Below are 24,147 nucleotides of genomic sequence, written 5' to 3' on the forward strand. Positions count from 1 at the left end.
CTTTTGCACCGTGAGACCTTCTTACATGGTCTCGAGGTGCCCTGAGAGCGTCCCCTTTCAGATGGTTTGTGCAGTTAGCCAATATCAAGGCGAACTCCAGAAATGGATAGGGTCGCTTTAGTTTTTGACCCAATCGGTTTTTTCCTTCGGTTGGCTAATTGGGGCGAAACTCTAGAATCTAAAAGGGAAGGTCATACTTACGGAAAATTGTTAAGCAAGCTAATGATTTCTTGACCAAATCAATGACAACTAATCATTATAGGAATAAGAGTTATTCTGGTGTAATGATTAGTTGAGAGTGTCTCAATTTAGTTAAACACTTTAACAAACCTTAATTAACAATTGCATGCTTGTAGCAAATCTATCTGGGAGAAATTAACTACCCTTCGGTGGCTTTTCTCCTAAATCACTGAAGCTTCATTGCAAAACTAGATGTTAAATGGGATTCATTTAGATTTTGCTAAACTTGATTGGATTTGTTTTAAAAGGGTTATGCTAAAATCTAATGTAGATCAATATGTTTTTTTTTTAAACAAAATGTAAAGCATTGATTTTCCATTAGTTGTCTTTTCTACTTTGACCGGTTTTAATTACATGACGTGGAAAGAATCCATTAAAACATTTTTCGTGGTAAACGACCTCGAAGTTGTCATGTTTGAGGATTGTCCTCAAGTCCCAACCCCTGCTGCACCAAGAAATGTTCGTAATGAATAGAAGGTGTGGATGAAGGCTAATTCGAAGGCCCGACTTCACATTTTGGCAAGCATATCTGATGCATTGGTCAAAACGTTTGAGAACATGGTCATTGCACATGAGATCATGGAATCGTTGCAAGAATTGTTTGAACATAAATTCTCACTTTTTAAGTAAAATGGGATTGATGACAATGAAACCAGTAGTGTCAGTTCCCAAGATAATCTCCAGTCCATATTGAATGTCAAGGGACTAACAGAGAAAACAATTGTTGCTAACTTTGATGAAGTTTATCAATGAGGATTATCCTCTGAGATGAAACTTGGAGTTTATAATATGGTTTCTGATACTGATCCCACTACTCTCCAAAAAAAGGAAGAACTCCAAAGATGACAAATATGATTTATTTGTCTTGGAGACGTGCTTAGTAGAGAATGATGATTCTGCCTGGATAATTGGGGCTACTAACCACATGTGCTCTTCCCATCAAGGATTTAGTTCTTGGAAACAGTTGGAAGCTAGAGAGTTGAATCTTTGTGTCGATACTGGTGAGGCTGTTTCAACTATTGTTGTATGCATCCTTAGTTATTTTTGGACAAGAAACGGTATCTGTTATTGGATAACGTTCATGTAGTTCCTCATATCAAGAGGAACTTACTTTCAGTTTCTTGTCTGATTGAACAAAATTATTCTATTTCCTTATCTAAGAATAAAGTGTTTATTTTTAAGAATGGAATGGAGATAGGTTTTGGTTCAATGGAAATGACTTGTATGTACTAAGGTTGTTAGTAATAAAAGTCGTGCTCAATACTGAAACGTTCAAAACAACAACAACTGTAAAAAGGCCAAGATTTTCTCCTAAAGAAAATTTCCATCTTGGTCATCTAAGGTTAGGTCACATCAATCTCAATAGGATAAAAGTTGGTGAAAAGTGGACTTCTAAATGGTTTAGAAGAAAACTTTTTACTAGTATGTGAATCATGCCTTGAATGAAAAATGACCAAACGACCTTTTACTGGAAAAGGTTATAGAGCCAAGGAAACCTTGGAGCTTATACATTCAGACCTTTGTGGTTCGATGAATGTAAAAGCACGAGGTGGGTATGAATATTTCATCTCTTTCATAGATGATTATTCTATATTTTGGTATCTATACCTAATGCAACATAAGTCTGAAGCTCTTGAAAAGTTCAAGGAGTATAAGATTGAAGTTGAAAACTTGTTAGGTAAGAAGATAAAAACACTACGATTTGATCGTGGTGGAGAGTATATGGACTTAGGATTCAAGAACTATATGATAGAATATGGAATCACGTCCCAACTCTCAGCTCCAGGTACACCTCAGCAGAATGGTGTATCAGAAAGGAGAAATAGAATCCTGTTGGACATGGTTCGGTCTATGATGAGTTATGCTCATCTTCCAGACTCGTTTTGGGGATATGCAGTAGAGACTGCAGATTCCATTTTAAACAATTTTCCCTCAAAGAGTGTTTCCGAAACACCTTTTGAATTATAGAGAGGTCGTAAAGGTAGTTTACACTATTTCAGGATTTGGGGATGTCCAGCCCACGTGCTTATGGCAAACCCCAAAAAGTTGTAACCTCGTTCAAAAGTATGTCTATTTGTAGATTACCCCAAAGAAACGAGAGGTAGATACTTCTATGATCCAAGTGAGAATAAAGTGTTTGTGTCGACAAAGGCTACCTTCTTGAAAGAAGACCACATTAGGGATCATAAGTCATGAACTAAACTTGTTTTAAATGAGATTTCTAATGAGACTGTTGAGACTTCAAAAGAGTTGTTGAATAGGCTGATATATCAACAAGAGTTGTTGATGTTAGTTCGTCTAGTCAACCATCTCAATAATTGAGATTGCATCGACGTAGTGGGATGGTTGTGAACCCACCTGTACACTACATGGGTTTAATAGAAGCCCAATATATCATATCTGATGATGAAGTTGAGGATCCATTCTCTTTTAAGCAAGCAATGGAAGATGTTGACAAATATGAATGGATTAAAGCCATGAATCTAGAAATGGAGTCTATATACTTCAATTCTATCTGGGAGCTTGTAGATCAACTTGATGGGATAAAACCTATAGGTCGACAAGAGGAAAAGAGGTGTAGATGGAAAGGTACAGATCTTTAAAGCTAGACTTGTGGCAAAGAGTTATACCCAGGTTGAGGGAGTGGACTATGAAGAAACTTTCTCACCTGTTGTCAAGTTAAAGTCTATCAGGATTCTCCTATCCATAACCACATATTATGACTATGAGATATGGAAAATGGACGTAAAGACTGCTTTTTTTGAATGGTAATCTTGAGGAGACCAAGAGTAAAAGGTTCAACCAGAAGGATTCATTGAACAAGATCAAGAGTAAAAGGTTTACAAGCTTAATCGATCCATTTATGGACTAAAACAAGCATTTCCTTCTTGGAATATAAGATTTGATACTGCAATCAAATCTTATGGCTTTGATCAGAATGTTGATGAGCCTTTTGGTTACAAGAAAATCATCAACAGCTCAGTAGCTTTCCTCGTCCTGTATGTGGATGATATCCTACTCATTGGGAATAATGTAGGTTTTCTGACTGACGTTATAAATGGCTAGCCGCCTAATTCCAAATGAAAGATTTGAGAGAGGCACAGATTGGTCTAGGGATCCAGATCATAAGGGAACGAAAGAACAAAAGGTTGATCTTGTCTCAGGCATCGTATATTGAAAAGATGCTTGTCAGATATTCGATGCACAATTCCAAGAAGGGTTTGTTACCTTTCAGGCATGGAATTGTTTTGTCTAAGGAACAGTGTCCTAACACTTCTCAAGAGGTTGAGAAGATGAGATGGATTCCCTATGCATCGGCTATTGGTAGCCTTATGTATGCAATGTTATGTACTAGACCTGACATTTGCTATGCAGTAGGGTTTGTCAGTCGATATCAGTCCAATCCAGGATTAGATCACTGGACGGCAGTCAAAACGATATAATCCTCAAGTATCTTTGGAGAACGAGGGACTATATGCTCGTGTATGGAGATAAAGATTTGATCCTTACAGGATATACAGACTCTGACTTTCAAACTGAAAGGGATTCTCGAAAATCCACATCAGGGTCAGTGTTCACTCTGAATAAAGGAACTATAGTATGGCAAAGCATCAAGCAAGGATGCATCGCGGACTCTACTATGGAAGCCGAATACGTAGCCGCTTGTGAAGCTGCTAAAGAGGCTATTGGACTTAAGAAGTTCCTTACTGGTTTGGAAGTTGTTCCAAATATGTTTCTGCCCATTACACTTTAATATGATAACAGGGGTGTTGTGGTAAATTCTAAGGAATCTAGGAATCACCAAAGAGGCAAGCACATAGAACGAAAATATCATTTGATCTGGGAGATTGTGTATCGCGGTGATGTGATTGTCACGAAGATCGCGTCGGAGCACAACGTTGCTGATTCGTTTACAAAGGCTCTCACAGCTAAAGCATTTGAGGGTCATGTAGAAAGTTTGGGTCTACGGGATATGTGGCACATTGTCTAGGGCAAGTGGGAGATGTTACTGGGGTATAGTATATGCCCTAGTTTATTGTATCTTGTACTTTATTTTGTATTATACATTAGTCTCTTTAGGCTTTAGGACAAGTGGGAGATTGTTGGGCATGGTGTCCTAAATCTCCTTGTAATCTCGTAGTTTGTAAACTCTATATAAACATATTGTTATTAATAAAATAAATGTTATTTTATAAGCATATACTCAATCCAGTAAACTAAGATCCAAGGTTATTTTATGTAAATCTAAACAAGTATTTCGAGAAATACATATGGATCTTGTTTAAATAATAACCTAAATGGTTTGTAGTAGATGAATAAGGTTGGGTACCTTATCCTGGTGACACTACGAATACGACCCGCTTTGTAGGTGTTACAAATGTTATAAAGTGCTATAAATGATTTGATTCTGATCATTCATGTGAAGATATGCAAGCGGGGGTATCCTATACAAAAAGTTTGTATAAGACAGAACCACAAAATGATTAGTCTCTTTATATAACACGGTTGATAATACAGACTTATATTTCACTAGGATGACCATAGGTGACATGACCTGAATCCTGAGTGAGTTGTGAACTCCTGCTCATAAAGGTGGTACTTTGATTTGTATGGGTGAGAGTGGCCAGATTGCCAACTTAACAAGCCTACCATTTTAGGGATTCGTCTAATTGAGGAGCTAGGAACTCAACTACATAAGATGAAATTTACTCCTTTCCCGATGTAAGGAAAAATAGATAAATTGCTCCCTTAAGGGCTGATTCAAGCCTACCATTTTAGGGATTCGTCTGATTGGAGAGTTGAAAACTCAACTACATAAGATGGAATTTACTCCTTTCCCGATGTAGGGGTAAATAGATAAATTGTTCTCTTAAAGGCCGATTCTTGATCTTGAACATAGTGGCCACACCTTCTCTTGGGCAGAGAGGACTTGGTCATATTGGAACTATGACTTATTGTTCATTAGAGGAATCAGTGGTACTTGAGGAGTTAGATGTAACTATAGGGGCAAACCGGTAATTTGGCCCAGCTATACTTACGAGCAATTTATGAAGGGTCATTGCACTGTTGATTGATTATATCCAATGGACACATAAATATATCTGTAGTGCGAAGAGTGCAACTGTCGATCTTTAGTGGAGTGCCCGACAGTTAACGGATGGTGAATAATGTAATTAAAGAGTTTAATTAATTATCCATGTACCATTGGAGCTTTAAGCTACAGGTTCATAAGGTCTCCTTGGTAGCTCAAAAGAATTATGTTGAAAATCAATTTTTGGGTTAATTTGAATTGTTCAAATTAATAAAAGAGAATTTAATTATATATGATATAATTGATATAATGTATTTGATATATTAATTAGAGGAATAAATATTTGAATGAAATTCAAATAGTTGTTAAGTTAATATAAATATGATTTACATTAAATGCCATAAAATAGAGAAAAAGAATATAGTTTATATTGTATGTGATGTAATAATAAAACTATAGGTTATAAATATAATATGATAAGTTGGTTATCATATTTGTTTATATTATTTTTAATAATAATCTTTTTTCTCAAAAACTACCTTAGTCGGTGGTTATGGAAATTGGAATAAAAGGAAAAATTATTTTTTCTTTTCTTCAAAGATTTCCAAGAAATCAAAAATTAAAAAGAGAACGCAAATAGAGACTATACGATAGTCTACACGACAAACATAAAGCATATATGATAGTCTCTCTTTGTCTATGCGATAGCCTATGCAATAGGAAGTTTTGCTAAGCGATAGCCTAAACGATCGAGAAGTTTGCTATACGATAGTGCTTCTTCTTCAATTGTCTTCCTCCTCCAAACTCACAAATATCCTCTTAACCAAAATAGTCAAAGCCCACCACTTCTGGGTTCTCACCCCGAGCATACTGAGGAATCCGAGTGGTAGTGTCCCTATTGGTTCGAGAATCGAGTTGTTGTTTGCTGATTGTTCGAGAGGAGTGTTCGTGACTTTTTCGAAGTGTTCGTGAACAAGTTGGATTGAGGAATTACTTAAAGAATGGTTCTTCAAAGGTATAATCTCTCAACCTTTATATTTTATTTGTATAGCATGTTGTAATTTACTTTGATTGCATAATCTTCTTGTATGACTGTAAATGTATACGTTCAATCACAATGGAATTTGGACGATCCGCTTCTGCTCAAGGAACTCCTCATGTTGAGTTTCCCTTCAGTTACATCTCAGCTTGGTCTTAGGTTTATGCTCTTCACCAACTGACTTTTATTCCCTTTAGATTGATTCTGTTTGTTCTCCCCCTTGTCAAACAACTCCTCTACACTAGGCTGTTCCTTTTTGACTGATTGAAGCTCTAACTCTCTAGTTCTCAATGTTGAAATGATGGCATCAGTGGTAACTGACTCTTTGCCATATTTCAAGGCATTCTTCACCTTCTTATAGGCATCGGGTAGAGAGTTTAACAACACAAAGACTTCATTCTCATCACTAATCTTCTTGCTAAGGCTCTTGAACTCAGAAACTATCCTCTTGAAGTCATCTAAATTATTTGATAGTGGCTTGATAGAATCCATCTTGAAAGTGAAGAACTTCTTCCTTAGATTCATTTTGTTAGAGAGATCCTTGGTTGCAAAAAGACCTTCCAACTTGACCCACATCTTGTAGGTTGTGTCTTGATCAATCACTTGTCTCAAGATGCTGTCACTGAGATTAAGAACCAGGGTCTCATAGGCTGTAAGCTCCATGTCTTCCCTTTCTTGAGCTGTTAATGTATGTGGCAAAGTTAATGGATCCAAAAGGACCTTGTGAGCTCTCTGTTGTTCAAGAATAGCTTTGATTTCACCCTTCCCATTGAACTTCTCAATTTCATACCTTGCAGCCATCCCTGATCTGATCGAGTATCGAGTATGGATTTCTTGAGTATCTTGATGCTCCAAGAATGCTGACCTTGATGATCTTCAAACGCTCTTATACCACAAATTTTTGGGTTATGCAATCTTCACTAGGCCCAAATACTCAAGATCAACACAGGAATGATGAAGAAAAGGCTAAGAAATATTTGGCCAAATCCTCAATGTTGGATACTCAACGCCCGATGTCTTCCTACTCAATGCTCGATACGAATTTCCTTCTTTGTCTGATGAGTCTCTGTTCAATCCTCGATGGAACTCGATGAGAGCTGAATGATACTTGATCTTACCCGATGAGCCTTGATCAATACTCGATGCGACTCGAAGGTGAAAACGAACAACTCGAAGCTACTTGATAGCGAAGATTAATGCACGATTGAACTTGATACTCTATATCAGATACGATTTGAAACGAGATTGTATGGTGCATGATTTTCAGAAAGATAGCAGTCGAATGAACAAGAAAGATAAAGACAAGAAGAAGAAACACAGAAGTTTACGTGGTTTGACAAGATTTCCTACGTCCACGGGAAGATTTAAGTTCTTTTACTATGGAAGATTGTGTACAGCTTTTTGTTGTTTACAAAAAACTAGAAATGATGATCACACTCTGTTTTTGTTTTACTGATCAGAGGTATTTATAATGCATACCAACTGCCCGTTACATCACAAAGTTAGTTATAAACAAATAATAAGCTGAGGTATTTAAGTCATAACTTCTTCATAAGAATCAGATGAAGATTTTTTTAGAGTATGAAGAGACGTAAATTCCTCCATGGAACTGGGATTTGGATTCCCTAACTGAAGCCAAATAATGTAACAACCTAAAAACATACAGTAAGGGTTAGGAAATAGTTGAAAATGCATCACGTTTACATATAAAGAGATGGAGTGAAAGCCAAACTTTGTAGGTAAACATTGTAGGATAAAAAGCTACTTCACCTAACGGTGGATTATCATCACATGCACTGAATCGGGAATCCTAAATTTATTTCTAAAAGAATTTAAGATATCTATGCTTAAGGGACCCGAGGAAGGATCGTGGGGAACCAAATCGTTATTTTGAACCTCATTTAGTTATGCAAATGAATTAAATTTATATATATAAAAGAGAAAATAAATTAAATAAAAATAATAAGAAGAAGAGGGGTCGCCGATTTAACGACCCCCAAATTGAAGAGCCAACTCGTGAGGGTTGGCAAGAAAGTCTAGCTGAAGGGGTTGGCAAATGTGAAACAAGGCTGACCTCATATGGGGTCAGCACAAAGGCTGGCCCATGTAAACAAATTCAAAATGGGCTTAGCCCATCTGAATCCATGCTATTGCATGGCCTAGCCATGCATATGAATTATGCGAAATTTACATATCATTTATTGAGATGATGATGATTTATATATATTTTATGATAGAATTTTTGCATAGCTCAACCATGCAAAAGCCACACATTTGTGCTATGGAGCCAATTAATTTTAAGAATAATGGGCTTTCAATTGTCGTTTTGCATACCCACATTATTAATTAAATAATTATTATATTAAAAGGATCACAATTAAATAATAAGCATAGTGGCTCATTAATCCAACGTTAAAAGTTTGTCTAAAAGTTGAGCACATTGATAATCGAGATATGTAACGACTTTAGCGATAATGGCTTGGATGGTAACAACTATAGGGAAATCCGTTACCATTGGATTGACCCATATAATATTCAAACTGTGGTCGAAGTAAGGTATGTTAAAAACTTGGACTTACTTTCTACCAATTGAGCGATTTTCAAACCTGATTCTAACTTGAGTGTCGAAATGGATTTGGCTCAACACCATACCATTGTTTAATTTTGTTCATTTTACAAAATATTGGACTACTATCCTCCAAAAATACAAATTCAACGTTGATGCGATTTTCGATAATAACAATTTGAATAGATCTTTAAAAAGATAAAATACCCCTACTATTTAACTTCTCCTATAATCTTTGTCATTATCTTTTTCATATCTTGTAAAGTATATAAATAGTGGTGATTAAAACCCTTAAATGATATAAATACACATAAAAAAAACAAAAAATATTTTCTCTCTACTTTATGCTTCTCCCTACTTTGTTTCTGTTCCATCTGTTCCTGTTTCATATATATATATATCAAAGAAAATTAATTACACACCAACCTATGAGGTTTAAGGTAAAAGATTGTTCAGGGAAAACATTTTTTCTAATTTAAACTTGTAATAGCAAAATGGTGGCTGATTTCTTACATGCAAAATGTTTTACATCTTATCAAACAATTTATCCTTTGAAGTGCAGAATCTTTCGGGAAATATTTTCTTATTTATTGTGGATTTGCAGCTTCGTTTTCCTTGTGTGTTTTGCAAAGGATTATTTTCGTTCAGAGACTATTTTCAAAGTTACGCCATATATATTGATTGTTGGGTTTTTGTTTATCATTGCTTCATTGCATGAAAGAGGGTTGTAAAAGTTTTCATCTAATGTGCTCTTAGAGTTATTGTGTTAGCCTTGATGTTGAGGTCTTTTACTCATGGCCATATTGACTAAGGCTAAAAGGTTTCGTACTCGCAGGATCCTAAGTTTTATTACTCTCTCATATTTATTTGAGAGAAGCTACATTGTGGAGATGGGGGGAGCGCATGCTTAAGAAACCTAAATAAGTTGGTTTAAGTGAATCTCAAATATAGCGAGATCTTGTGAAACTGAGCAGTCATTAACTTTATGTGAGTCATTATATAGAGGAAGTCTAATAGATAAGTATTACATTATAATTACTTTATTCTTTTATTAGTGATGTTTCTTTCCATCGAGCTCAATACTGCCCCTAGAGTAAATGATTCTGCATCAAATTGGGTTACCAATCTCTATATTTTACTCTTCCTACTTCTTCTTATATAGCGTGGATACTTGTCATTCGGATTGTTATGATATTGTAGGCAGTATTATATTCAACCCATTTTTCAAAATTCAACTCCATTACATATCTTTTCTTTATATATAGCTTATATTAATTTTAAGGATTAAAATATTTTTGCGATATCGATATCAACATTTTAATTTTATAGATATATCAACGGATATATCGATAAAATATCGATATCGGCGGATATTTTTGTAAATCCTAAATTTTGTAAATTTTATTTAGATTAATAATTAAGTTGTTTTCACTCTCAAACTATGTTATGTATATTGTTATTGTTATTGGTATTCATATTCATATTGGACTAAATAGATAACACTTTTTTTCTTTTACTGTTTTACGTGCATTAATAAAAGATGTTGGAGATATCTATGGATATTTAATATCAATATTGAACCCTTCAATTTATGAATTTATCGACATGTCGATAGATATTTTCATCTTTGATTAATTTAATACTTTATTGCTAAACTTTTTTTAATAAATTTTGTACTTAAATTGAATATCAGTATCATACTGTTGGAAGGTTTGTTTATCTATGATTTCAAAACCTAACATTTCTTTTTCGCAAAGAAAACCTAACAAAATCTAAGTTAAGTTTTTTTTATGTTTATTATCATATGAAATTATAAATTATTTTTTTACAAATAAAAAATTACAACAGGGACCATTATATTAGTTAGTCTTTCTCTATGAAACACAGATATGGTTACACAATACGAATACGATCAGATATGATGATTCGTCAATTTTTAAAAAAATTAAGATATGGATACGTCTAAGGATACGTCATTTTTTTATTTTTTTTAATATATATTTCTAAAAAACGAGCATACTGATACATTGAAGATACATTTTTTTTTTCTTAAAAAAAATCTAGGATATAGATAAATTTAACATACAAATTAATAACAATAGCACAATAAAATACAAACATTAAAATACAATATAAAAAAAGTAACATCTAAAATATTGAAGTACAATAGTTAATAAAATACAATAGAAAAATGACTCATATTACAAAGAAGAAGAAGAAGATTAGAAGGAGAAGTATGAAGATAAACAAAGAACTTCTTCATTGAATTGTTGAAGATATCCAAATGATTAATATTTTGGTGGATTTTGTGGGGACTCAAATGTGAATATGAAGATTAGATGACTCTAAGGTTTGGTCTTTTATTTATTTATTTTCTTTTAGTTTTGGACTCGAGTAGTGAGATTTTTAAATAGGCTGCTTAGTTTTAGATTGGGAAAGATCAGATGAGTTGCTTGTCTTTTTTCTTTAAAAAAAGTATGCATAGAAATAGATACGTCAAATTGCGTGTCAGTTATCTAGAAAGTATCTGGAAGTATCGGTATCCGATACGTGTCTGATACGGATTATTTGTCTCACATGAAGTATCTGTGCTTCATAGGTCTTTTTACATTTTGAGTGATTTAATATTCCAATGAATGTTAAATGAATTGTATTATTTATTATCATATGTAGTGACCAAATGATAAAATTAGGCTAATTTTAGAATAAATTATGTCTTTAAATCTACATTAGTTTGTTAATTTTAAATCAATCGGACTTAGTTGTTTAAATATTCTAATTTAAAAATTTAGAATTTTAGTTTATTCTCCCAAGTTAAATAAAATATTGTTTCTTTAAATTTTGGAAATTTTCTTTTTTTAATTTAATGATTTTTTTGGTAAAAAGGGTTCTTACCAAAATCTAGTTATGCTTTGCAAGATTTCCTAGAATTTTGAAGTGCGTTAGTGAACATCAATGTTAATAATATTGATGTCGAAGAAAATAAGAAAGACTCAGATTTATGGAAATGTCAATGGGAAACATCCATAAAATAACTTCATGTCGAATGGATAATTTTGAACAAGAAAATTATAAACAAAATTAATAAATAAATATTTGGACTGTTTTTAAATATAGAAAAATAAATAAAAATATTTACAAATAATATCAAAATATCACATTTTATGTGTGATAGACTACAATAGATAGTGATAAACTACTATCTGTATTAGTCTATCGCGGTCTATCACAACTGTGATATTTTGCTATTAGTTGTGAGTATTTTTAGCCATTTTGTTATTTAAAATAATTTTTCTAAATATTTTACACTTTAAATATGTTAAAATACTTGTCATTAATATTAGAGGGAGGGAGAGAGGAAGACAAAGAGAGGAAAATAGAGGATTATGGGGTTTTTCAATTAATGTGCAAAGTTCAAGGGTATTTTAAAAATAGAGTACAAAGTTTAGGTATACTTTCTATGGTCTGATAACGGTTTGATTTTTTGTTTTTTGTTTTGGAAAATGAAATTAATAAATAATACTTTTACCCATGAGTTTTTCTTTTTTTTTTTTCCTACTTTTTCCTATTGATATTTTTAAAATCCAAGTCATAATTTGGAAAAAAAAAAACAGACTTTGTTTGATAACTAATTTTTTTTTTTTTTTTTGAATATTTTTAAAAATTAGGCTTACAAACCCACTATTTTCACTTATTGGTTTTTGTTTGTGTTATTAATTTTTAGGAATATTTTAAAAATGCAAGCCATTGTACTAAAATAATATGAAAAATTATTGTAACAAAATTGCCACAGATAATCACAATTTTCAATAAAAACAATGATGATGAATAAACGAAGTCTATTAATCATAATTTTTTTATTGAAAATTTTATAAAATTCGTGACTTACAGAAAAATTGTATGTGTTATCCTTGCTTGCATCGTTGTTCGCGAGCACTATTCATTAGAGGATAGATCGTCAAAGAATGGTGAGTTAGCATCTATTGCAAGTCTATATATTCACAACCAATAGAGTCAAACATCCCCAATGATAGGAGATTTCTCTTGAATGTAGGAATAGATCTAATGCCAACTGTCCTGCAGGTATTATTATTTCCCATGTAGATCAGCCCTTGGAAACAGACCCAATACCAACTGCCCTGCAGATATTATTATTTCTCATGTAGATCAGCCCTCCATCCCACTTCTTGTAGGTACAAATCAACCTTTAGATAGTGTCATATGGACTGAACAACCAGAATCTATCACCCAATCTTGAGTCTCCATAGAATTCTGCTCACCATACTCTTCAGTTGCTGCCAAGGAATTTGAATACACAAGGGAATTTCCCCCCACAGCTTCCTCTGTCTGTTTTCCTCCTTTGTTCTGTTGGTTCAACTTTCTTTTCAAGGCATAACAGTCTTTCTTCATGTGTCCATGTTTGGTGGCAAAAATGACACTTGATTTTAGACTTGTCACCCCATTCTACTTGTCCTTCCCATTGTTCTTTATTTTCCCTTTTGAAAACAAACCTTCTCCTCCTTGCTGATATTTCTTGCTCATCTATAATTCTAGTTCTCCGACTCTGATTGGTAAAATAATTGCTTCTATAGTGATTCTTTCTCTACCATACTTCATTGCTATTTTAACAATATTAAACAAGTTTGGCAGGGAGTTTAGTAGGATAAAGGCCTTATTTTCTTCCCCAATGTTGTTTCCTATTGATCTGAACTCTGATGAAAGTCTCTTGAATTTGTTCAAATTATCAATGAGGGATTTTGCAGCATCCATCTTATATATGAAAAATCTTTCCCCCATGAAAGCATTATTAGGCAAATCTTTGTTGAGATAAATCTCGTTTACTTTGTTTCAGAGATCATAAATAGTTGGCTGGTCAACTATCTACCGTAAAACACTATCTGTAATATTCAAAACCATAGTTCCATAGGCATTTACCTCTATTTTCTCTTTTTCTGCATCTGTGAGTGTTCCAGTGTATTTTGTTGGGTCTGTGATAGCAAAAAGTACCTTCTGCTGACCCAATACTGCCTTCATCTTAGCTTTCCATAATTCAAAGTTTGTCTTTCTATCAAAATTCTCGATTTCATACCTGGTTGTAGCCATTCTTGAACTTCAAGATTGACTTGTCTGAATCTTTGTATGCAAGAATTCAAATCTTGGATCTGTCTTGAGTTGTTCTCTGATTTCTGATACCACTTGTGACCCTAGATAACTATAATTCTCTTATTTGCAAGCCTAAACTACTCAGCACAAACGGTCAACTTCACTTCAAAACTTAGGGAAGACTGTATCCCTTAAGCTTCAAAACTCTTCAATCGTTTACCTGTATGTGGGCTCAATCGTGTAGACAAAGCTCTAAGGAACTAAATGATAGTTCAATTATGTAGATGATACTAAGAAGCACTAAGCGATCGTGCAGACGATAGTTGTGTGGAGCTAAACGATCGTATAGACGATAGCTGAGGAACTAGATGATCGTATAAATGATGCAAAGTGGAGCTCGACGATCATGTAAACGATACAAGAGGAACTAAACGATCGTGTATACGATACTTTAGAAAAAGCTAGATGATCATAGAGAAAGAAAGAACACAAATATTTAAGTGGTTCAGCCAAAGGTCTACGTCCACTATGCAAATAGGGAGGGTCTCTTTTATTACTTCTTCTTTAATCTTCTTTACAAAATGAATGTCTCGCTCTCTCTATACGTTGCTCACTCATTATTTTTCTTATATATAGGCTCTCATTATCAACGGAAGAAGCTCTGGTGGTTACAATAAACAAAACAGAAAGAAGACGACAACGATCAATTACCTTCTACTTCTTTTGTCTTCAGTTCTTTCTATTACATAATTTTTATTAATGGTTTAGAAAATCAAACCAAATTTTAGGAACTAAAAAAAGTAACTTCAAATTAGTTGTTTTTATCTTTTAGAATTTGACGAAGAATTCAAAGATTTAGAAATACGCAAATCATTGTAAGAAATATGAATGATAAAGACTTAATTTTCAAAAACAAAAACAAAAGACAAAATGGTTACCAAACGGGGCCTTTTTTTTTTTTTTTAGTTTTCAAAATTTGACTTGGTTTTTGAAAATATGAGTAAAAAGTATACAACAAAATAACAAGTTTAGAGGTAATAGAGGAATTTGTAGACTTAATTTTAAAAAACTTAAGACCCTGTTTGGTAACCATTTCATTTTAAGCTTATTTTATACATATTTCTTACAATGATTTGTGTTTATTAAGTACAATGATTGAATTCTTAACCACATTCCAAAAACAAAAGCCACTTTTTGAAAACCACTTTTTTTAGTTCTCAAAATTTAACTTAATTTTTTGAACCATTGGAGAAAAATAGATAAGAGATAAAGAAATTTGGAGGTGAAAGAAGTTCCCATATGCTTAATTTTTTAAAACAAAAATAAAGAATGAAATAGTTACCAAACTAGGTCAAAATGATAATCTGCTAGCATAAACAAAAATATCTAACTCAATTTTTTTAATATATGTGTGTTTCAATTTTGTCCATACTATAAGCTTTCAAACTATACACCACTTTTGAATTTGAATGAATGATATGACTGAAAATAAATTATCCTCTAATATTTATATTAATTAAAAGAGTTGTTATTTTTAGAAGAATATAACCATGACAAAATTGAAAAGGCAAATACACACACTAGACCCTAGAAAATTAATATAAGTTTGTGAGATTGGGTTCCAAACTTATTAGTTGACTTCCCGAAACTTTCTTTCTAAACTCATGAACATGAGAGGAGAAAACAGAGAAGAAGAAGCTCAAACTTCCCAGAAACATGGTGGTTGGATCACCTTCCCCTTCATCATAGGTCATCTCTATGTTCTTAACTTCTCTTCTATTTTCCAGTTAGTTATAACTTGTTTTGTTTTTTTATCGTTGAAATATCTTGAATCTATGATATGCTGCTTCAAACGACCAAGTGCAGGAGTCTTGCTATATAAACTTTCTAATTTTAAAAGCGTCGTTATTTTATATTTTGAATAATTCTCTTTAATAAAACCGTTCTCTCTCTATTCCATAGATGTAACTAACATACTATTACTAAACTAGATAAATCTATGTGTTGATTATTAACCGTTTATGTTTTTCTTTCTATCTTCGTAATTATTTGTCGGTTACTAACATTTATGAATGAATTGATTAAACAGGTTCTTTTGCTTGCATGACATTGGCCACTGGAGGATGGCTAGCAAATTTGATAGTATATTTGATTAATGAATACAACATCGATAGTATTGATGCTACTTTGATTTTCAACGTTGTTAGTGGCTGTCTTTGTGTTTTTCCTGTTCTTGGAGCTGTTCTTGCTGACTCTTTCTTTGGATCTTTCTCTGTCATTGCCATTTCCTCTTTCATTTCTCTTCTGGTAATGTTCTCTCTACAACTTTTCTTTCATTTCTACTCTAAATTTCATGCCAAATATTTCATTATTTCTTTACACTTTTTTGGTTTTTTTTTTTTCATTTTTGGGCTTGATAATTATTAGTTTTTAAAACTTAATTAAAATTGTCTTTCTTACCATTTCTTTACGATAACTCATCAATCAATTGTATTTAATATTCTCCTTTTGTTGACCAAAATAATATATTTTAAATACTCTTGTTCGTTTCAACGACAATAATAACATCAACAACAATAATAATAATACTCATGTTCTTTTATAATATATGAGATGGGAGAATCAAACTTTAGACTTCAAACATGAATACAAAAACTATATCAGTTAAACTATACTCATTTTTGTAATACTAATAATCTTGGTAGAAACCATTCGTCTAAAATAATTATTATATTCAAAGTGTCGAAATAATACAGTAATGGCTGACAATTTTATACCAATGAATGTACAAGATATAATCTAGAATAATCAATATTAATTTCAAATTAATTTTAATTACAAAAAAATACTTGAGTACATATTGAACTAATCCCATCTTTATGCAAACCATCCAAAGGGTGCATGTGGATGGGTACAACTCATCAAACAATTATTCATTAGATAACCATACGATTCAATATTAAAACCAGTCCCTCTATTTTTTTCAACATGAGATTCTCAATATAAATCCTCAAAGGTCGGATCTCAATTTTTTATTTTTTATTTTTTACACAAATATCCTTTTGTCCTTCTTTTCTTGCTTCGTCCTTCCTTTTTTCCCTACACCAATTCCCTTGATTCATTTCCATCACTTATTTTTTAATAGTTAATAATAATAATGGATATGATTCATTTCGTAGGGCATGATTTCGCTTACACTAACAGCAACAATCCATTCTCTAAGGCCACAACCACCATGTGATCATAATGGCTCAATCACATGTTCTTCATCCCCTTCAAAACTCCAATACACAATTTTATACTCAAGCATTGTCCTAGCATGTCTTGGATCTGGAGGCTCTCGTTTCACTGCAGCAACTTTTGGAGCAAATCAATATGATACAATTAAAGATCAAAACATTTTCTTTAATTGGTTTTTTGTGACTCTGTATGCTGGATTTCTTGCCAGTTCCACGGCCATTGTCTATATTCAAGACAATGTTAGCTGGGGTTGGGGCTTTGGCATCGGCCTCGCCGCCAATGTCATTGCCCTAGCTATTTTCTTCCTCGGAAATCGCTTCTATCGTCTTGATAAGCCGAGAGGAAGCCCCTTCACTGCACTCACTCGAGTTCTTGTTGCTACGGCTCGGAAAAGGCTGGCTCGGGTGCCGTCCACGGCAGGGAATGATGATGGTTGTTACTATTATGGTGAGGACCATCATCTGGGGAAGCTAGTTGTGGATGGAGAGTTGACTGAGAGTTTTAGGTAAGTCCCATGCTTCAATCATACCTTTCTACTTTTCTTTTATTTGATTTCTTTGCCTGCCTTACCTAAAAAGAAATAGTTTTTTTTTAAAAAAAGAAAAAACTACATTATTGAAAATATCTCTCAACTTTTTATTTTTTTTTTCAAAAATATCTCTAAACTATCGAATGTTTCAATAGCATCTTAAATATTAGTTTTGTTATAATTGAATTAGACGAGAGAAGAAATCGAAGAGAGGAGGTGACATGAAATGTAGATAAATGGTTTACATTCATATACGTGCACAATTTTTAAGTTTTTTTTTTTCCTCAAGATTAAGGATATTGATGCAATTTTTGACAATTTAAGGATATTTTTGAATTGATGTACTTATAGCTTCTGTCTATATGTACTATCATGATATGAGCCTTTAATTTTTTTAAAAAATTAAGGGTGTTAAAAAAAACTTTTAAAATTCATAAGTGTTTTTGAAACGATGTGTTATGGGTTTCCATCTCGAATTAATGGTATAACGAATGTGTTTTTAATTTTTTTTTTTATTTGAAGGTATTATTAAAGTTTTAGAAAGTTCATGAATATTTTAGAATAAAGGGTAAAGTGTAAGAGTATTTCTATAACGTAGAGAAAGAAAAAACAATAAATAATAACTATACATTATAATAAACACATGTATATATTAATAAAGATATGTAGGTTGAGTTTTGGATCGTTATGATTATGGTTAATAATCTAAGCTAGTTAGCGAATAACAATTATATGAAATATTATACAAACATGTTGACTACTCTAATTTATTTTAATAATGATTTATAAGGTGAAGATGTATTGTTAGTTTCAACTAATTTAATTTTTAATCCACAAATTTCCATTCCATTATTAAATTACTTCTGATTATATTCACTTTAGAATATTAAATATTGAATTCTAAACTTTAAGTGAAAAAAACATGTCTTCACCAATAAATAAGAAAATTACCAACAAATTAATTAATAAACCATATAATTTTAATCAACAAAACATTCAAAAATCAAGTTATAAATAAGCCCAAATCAATCATATGGAAAGTGCCCCAAAAGCTTAATCATTAATACATACTATACAAGGCTTCAAAGAAACATTAAATTTATAATTACTTACTCGAGTAACTATTTAATTTTTGAAAATTAAGCCTATAAACTTTATTTCCATTCAATTGATTTTTAACTTTTGTTCGCTAACATTTAGTATTTTTAAAATCAAGTTAAATTTTGAAAACTAAAAGACAATTAATAGTCTTTGTTTTGAACTCAATTCTTTTAGTTAAGAAATACATAAATCATACTTAAAAAATAGAGAGAAAATATGTTTAATTTTAAAAAATTAAAAACTAAAAACAAAATAATTGAATATAAATTTTATTGGAGTTAGTTAACTCACTAAATTAAGTATATGGATAATATTTGATTCTTTTCCATCTAATCTTAATAATAATAATAAAAAAAATTATAACCAATTTCAATCAATCTAAACTAAAATATTTCATAGCCACATAATTAGAATATTAATTCGAAGCCAATAAATATAATTAGAATATTAATTCGAAGCCAATAAATTTTTAATCAAACATTTGAATCAATTCGAAGGTGTCCATAAAGATTTTTGTCCAACTTTATTGATATTTTGATTCCATTTTCATGATGGAAAATCTTTTGTTCTATAAAATAATATGGGTCATCTACAAAAGTTGGAGAAGTCAATAAAATTTCTTATCAAATTAGAACAGAACCAAAATTAATTAAAACTGTCTTATTAGGAAAAAAAAAATCGAAGAAAGAAAAAGAAAACTATTTTTTTTTATTTGGAGTCAGCTTAATCGAAACGCCAATTGATCAATAATTGAATTTGTTGCATAAAAAAAGATATGAAAAATAAAATAGAGTTGTGAGTCCCCACCACACTATAAAAAGTGATAATATCATAGTCTAAACCTTATTACATCACAAGTCATATGATTGATTGGCTCTATAGATTATTTAAACTTTATATTTTGTTTTAATAATACGAATTTTCAAACATTTCAATAATATACTTTTAAACTAAAAGAAAAATTAAAAATACTCTTAGATGAAAGGTCCGTTTAAATTAACTTGAGAAAAAAGTATTTTTAAAAAAATCCATTTAAATTTAAACACTTTTGATAAAAATGGTTAATACTTTATTTAAAAAATACACTTGAATTTTCAAAGTTTCCCCAATCCCCTTAAACTTTGAAAAGAAATTTAAAAATATTATTATTGTTAGTATATGGATCGAAACCGTTAGTACCTCAATTCAAAAATAACACTAAAATTTTCAAAAGTTTGTATCAGTTACGAGTGTGTTTGAAATGTATTTTCAACTGTTTAATTTAAAAAATAAGTCAGAAAAAAATTGGAGTGTTTGATAACCATTCAAATGGTTTTTCAAGTATATTTTATTTATTTTTTTTATCAAAAATATTTAAGTAAAATGAGTTTTATAAATTTCAAAAAATCTCACCAAATTTTAAAATCAAAATCTCTCCATCAAAATTTAGTTTCACTGATACAAAAAGAGACGGCAAAAAAAACATAATATTTAATTATAGGGAAGCTTCTTAACACGATTGCAACAATAATAGAGACTAAATTTAACTTCAAAATGATGAACAATTTTTTCTTTATTATAAATTTAATAATGCATATGTTATCTTTCTTTTTCTTTTCAATTATTGTCAAAATTATGACTTAAATTACCAACGTATCTTTTTTTTATATTAATTTGCACTCGACTACTAATATAAAACTATCTTATTAAAATATTTAAATCTAAAAAAATGTGAGAAGATAACTCATATATAAAATCACTAACCCGTGAAAAAGTAACATATATATATTATAAAGAGTGTGAAGTCGTTGAACATCTTTTCGATAGTAGAATCTTCAACACTTTTAAAATAACATTTATCTTATACAATATGTAGTCAAACCTCTAGCTTTATAATAATTTATCAAACACCTTTTACGGAATTAATTATAATTATCAAACCATTTGGGCAATTAAAAAAAAACACTTTCTAATTCACACCAAAAATAGATTTAATATACACATAAAGCTGAGGTACTAATTTTATAATTTAATTAACCTTTAGTATAAATAAGTTAAATTATAAGTTTGTTGGTGGTTGACCTTTCAAAGTTGTTTCTATTCAATCTTTTATATATATAAATTTTAAAAAATTATTATTAACCTCTAAACTTTTAGTATTACTTTATCTTAGCCTCTTTATTTTTTTAAAAAAAATTATTATCTAAAAAAAATTAATAAATTCTTGAATTTTTAATTTTATTTTAATAAATTAACTGTAACTCTATCAATGATCAAGAGCTAAATGGATGAATTTGTGTGAAGTCAAATTCATCATGCAAATAAAAGTTTGAAAAACTTATTTAAAACTTTCTAGATACTAAGAATTAAATAACTACAACTTCTATCTTTGGTTAGAAAATTATAATATTTTGAAGTATAAAGATTAAAATATAGATACTACCTTAAAAAGTTTGAAAACCACAGTTTGTAATTAAATATATTGTATAATGATAGAATGCTCAAATTGAAGAATTAGTATGGTTTTAAGTTTTTTTTTAGTGTAACAATATTATTGGATGTGAGGTTCAAGCTTAAAACTTTAAGTAAAATAATAAATGCCTCTTATTTACCAACCAATTCAAGCATAGCTTAGTTTAAAAGAATAATAATAATAAATCAAACTTTACACCATATATTATGCTACGATTTTTCACTAACTAAAAGCTTTCTCACACACTATGATCTTTCTTGAAGGTGTTTGAATCGTGCGGCTCTAATAACACAAGGAGATGTCCATTTGGATGGAACCATAGCAAAACCTTGGAGGCTTTGTAAAGTACAAGAAGTAGAAGACTTCAAAACTTTACTTAAAATCTTCCCTCTTTGGTCAACCAGCATTTTCCTCTCAGTTCCCATTGCAATCCAAGGAAGCTTAACCATCCTCCAAGCCCTAACCATGGACCGTCACCTCGGCCCGAACTTTAAAATCCCCGCAGGGTCTTTCTCTGTCATCATCTTCATCTCCACCACCATCTCACTAACCTTAATCGATCGGTTCGTCTACCCGATCTGGCAGAAGATGATCGGACGAATGCCACGACCTCTCGAACGAGTCGGTCTTGGCCATGTCCTCAATTTTCTTTCTATGGTAGTGTCAGCATTAGTAGAATCAAAGAGGCTCAAGATTGCCCATGCTCACCACCTTCAAGGCCAAGTTGTGGCAGTATTGCCAATATCAGCCTTGTGGCTTTTTCCACAGCTAGTTTTGGTTGGCATTGGAGAAGCTTTTCATTTCCCTGGACAAGTTGGATTGTACTATCAAGAATTTCCCACGTCATTGCGCAGCACTGCAACAGCGATGATCTCACTCGTGATTGCCGTTGCGTATTATCTTAGCACGGGTTTGATCGATCTCCTTCATAGGATTACAAAATGGTTGCCAGATGATATCAATCAAGGCAGACTTGATAATGTTTATTGGATGGTATCCGTGATTGGAGTGATTAATTTTGGGTACTATTTAGTGTGTGCTAGGTGCTACAAGTATCAAAATGTTGAAAATGATGTGAAAGATAATTCTATAACCCAAGGTTGAGAGCTCATGTTAGTGCCGAAAAAAAAGGAGATCAAAGTTCAAGTTTGTAAGAAACTAGTAGATTACCTATTAAGAATCACTTTTCAATATAATTTCATGGGTAAAAATTGATAGACATATACCAACTTCTAAAAAAATATGTCAAATTCTCTTATCGTTTACAAATTTCATGCTTATCGTTTCTATGTTTACGTTTTTCTTTTCAATTTTGATTGATTCAATATTTTAATAACAATTATTTTTCTTCAACTTTTATCAAATAATTTAGATTAAATAAAATCATATATAATTTAAATTATATGAAAATTTAAAACATTGACTTATAATAAGTTATAAATTAAATATCCTCGTGAAAATAGTTTAGATAATAAGTCCGACTTTGGTTCTAATAACTAACCTACGTCAAATTAATATTAATTTACCAAACATCCTAACTAATTTTTTTCTTTTATCTTAAAGTTGAATTTTACCGAATATTATTTTACTTTATTTTATAATATATAGTTAAGACTGGGGGGGGGGGGGGATCGGGCTTAAGCCCTAACCAAATGGAAACCCAACAAATAAAATCCAAGGATCACAAAGTGTAAGTCCACAAAATAAAGTCCAAGATTGAATTAGAGGGTACTTAAATTAAGTAGCATCTTTGAATATTAAATTAAACTTCTTATAACTCATGGGATATCTGTACAATCTATAGAACAAATCTTATTCCAATAAGGTCGTTTGAATATAAAATTAAATTGAAATCTTCGTCTTTTTAAATCCTCGAACAATATGATACTTCTTTGTATAGATCATAAAACACCTTTTTATATGTATTTAATCGTATGTACATATTAAGTTTATGAAGTCTCGTGTATATATGACTTAGGTATTAGTTGTATGTTAAACTTTTAGATTATTCCGTTTTCCTTTTTCTGGTTTTAGTCGACGTTATTTTTATTTGATTTTCACATTATTGTTGTCTGATTTTTTAAAATATCTAAGATTGATTCTTTAAATATTTTTCCTATATCATGATATTCAATCAGGAAAATTATTTTAAATGACAAAATTGTTGAAAATATTTATAAATAATAGCAAAATTTTCATAGTCTATCTACAACAGCCATGATAGACTATTAGTTATGTCTATCATGACATGGATAGACGCAGATAGTGACTATGACGGTCTATCGTCGTCTATTGCAGATAGATAGTGAAATTTTGCTATATTTGTAAATATTTTAGTTCATTTTTCTATATTTGAAAATAGACTATGTTGTATTGTTCATTAGAGAAATCAGTGGTACTTAAGGAGGAAGATTTAATTACAGGGGCAAAACAATAAATTGACCTACTGTAATTACGAGCATCTGTAAAGGGTCATCGTACTGATGATTGGTATATCCAATGGACATAGAAATATATCTATAGCAAGAAGAGTTCAACTGTCGGTCTTTAGTGGAATGTCTGGCAATTAACAGATGGTGGATATCGTGACTAAAGAGTTTAGTCAGCTATTCACGTACTGTTGGAGTTCGAGCCTTAGGTCCATAAGGTCCCTTGGTAGCTTGGATACAAGTTGAGAGTCAGTTTTTCAGTCAGTTTGAAATGTTCAAATTGACAAGAGGGAGTTCGATTATATATGATATAATTGAACAAGTTAATTATATATGATATAATTAACTTTATGTATGAGATATATTAATTTGGAGGAAATTGGATATAAATATGATTTATATCTAGTGAAGGAAAA

At 31.4% G+C, this 24,147-nt stretch overlaps 1 protein-coding gene across 1 annotated transcript; it reads left to right on the plus strand.

The window, feature by feature from the left end:
• The first annotated feature begins 15,516 nt into the window (after window positions 1-15,516).
• Window positions 15,517-22,561, plus strand: LOC120083680 (protein NRT1/ PTR FAMILY 2.7-like). Its single transcript, XM_039039519.2, has 4 exons — window positions 15,517-15,729; window positions 16,070-16,287; window positions 17,160-17,725; window positions 21,566-22,561. The coding sequence occupies exons 1-4, from the start codon at window positions 15,645-15,647 to the stop codon at window positions 22,404-22,406; spliced, it is 1,710 nt and encodes a 569-aa protein (XP_038895447.1). The 5' UTR covers window positions 15,517-15,644; the 3' UTR covers window positions 22,407-22,561.
• The last annotated feature ends 1,586 nt before the right edge of the window (window positions 22,562-24,147 follow it).

This window comes from Benincasa hispida, chromosome 8 (assembly GCF_027475165.1).
Source record: "Benincasa hispida cultivar pf3 chromosome 8, pf3_genome.v1.1, whole genome shotgun sequence".
Classification (NCBI taxonomy): Eukaryota; Viridiplantae; Streptophyta; class Magnoliopsida; order Cucurbitales; family Cucurbitaceae; genus Benincasa; species Benincasa hispida.

Coding starts and splice junctions, on each gene's coding strand:
- LOC120083680 (XM_039039519.2), top strand. CDS start 15,645: ATGAACATGAGAGGAGAAAACAGAGAAGAAGAAGCTCAAACTTCCCAG. Junction 16,288..17,159: donor CCTCTTTCATTTCTCTTCTG/GTAATGTTCTCT, acceptor TTCATTTCGTAG/GGCATGATTTCGCTTACACT. Junction 17,726..21,565: donor GAGTTGACTGAGAGTTTTAG/GTAAGTCCCATG, acceptor TCTTTCTTGAAG/GTGTTTGAATCGTGCGGCTC.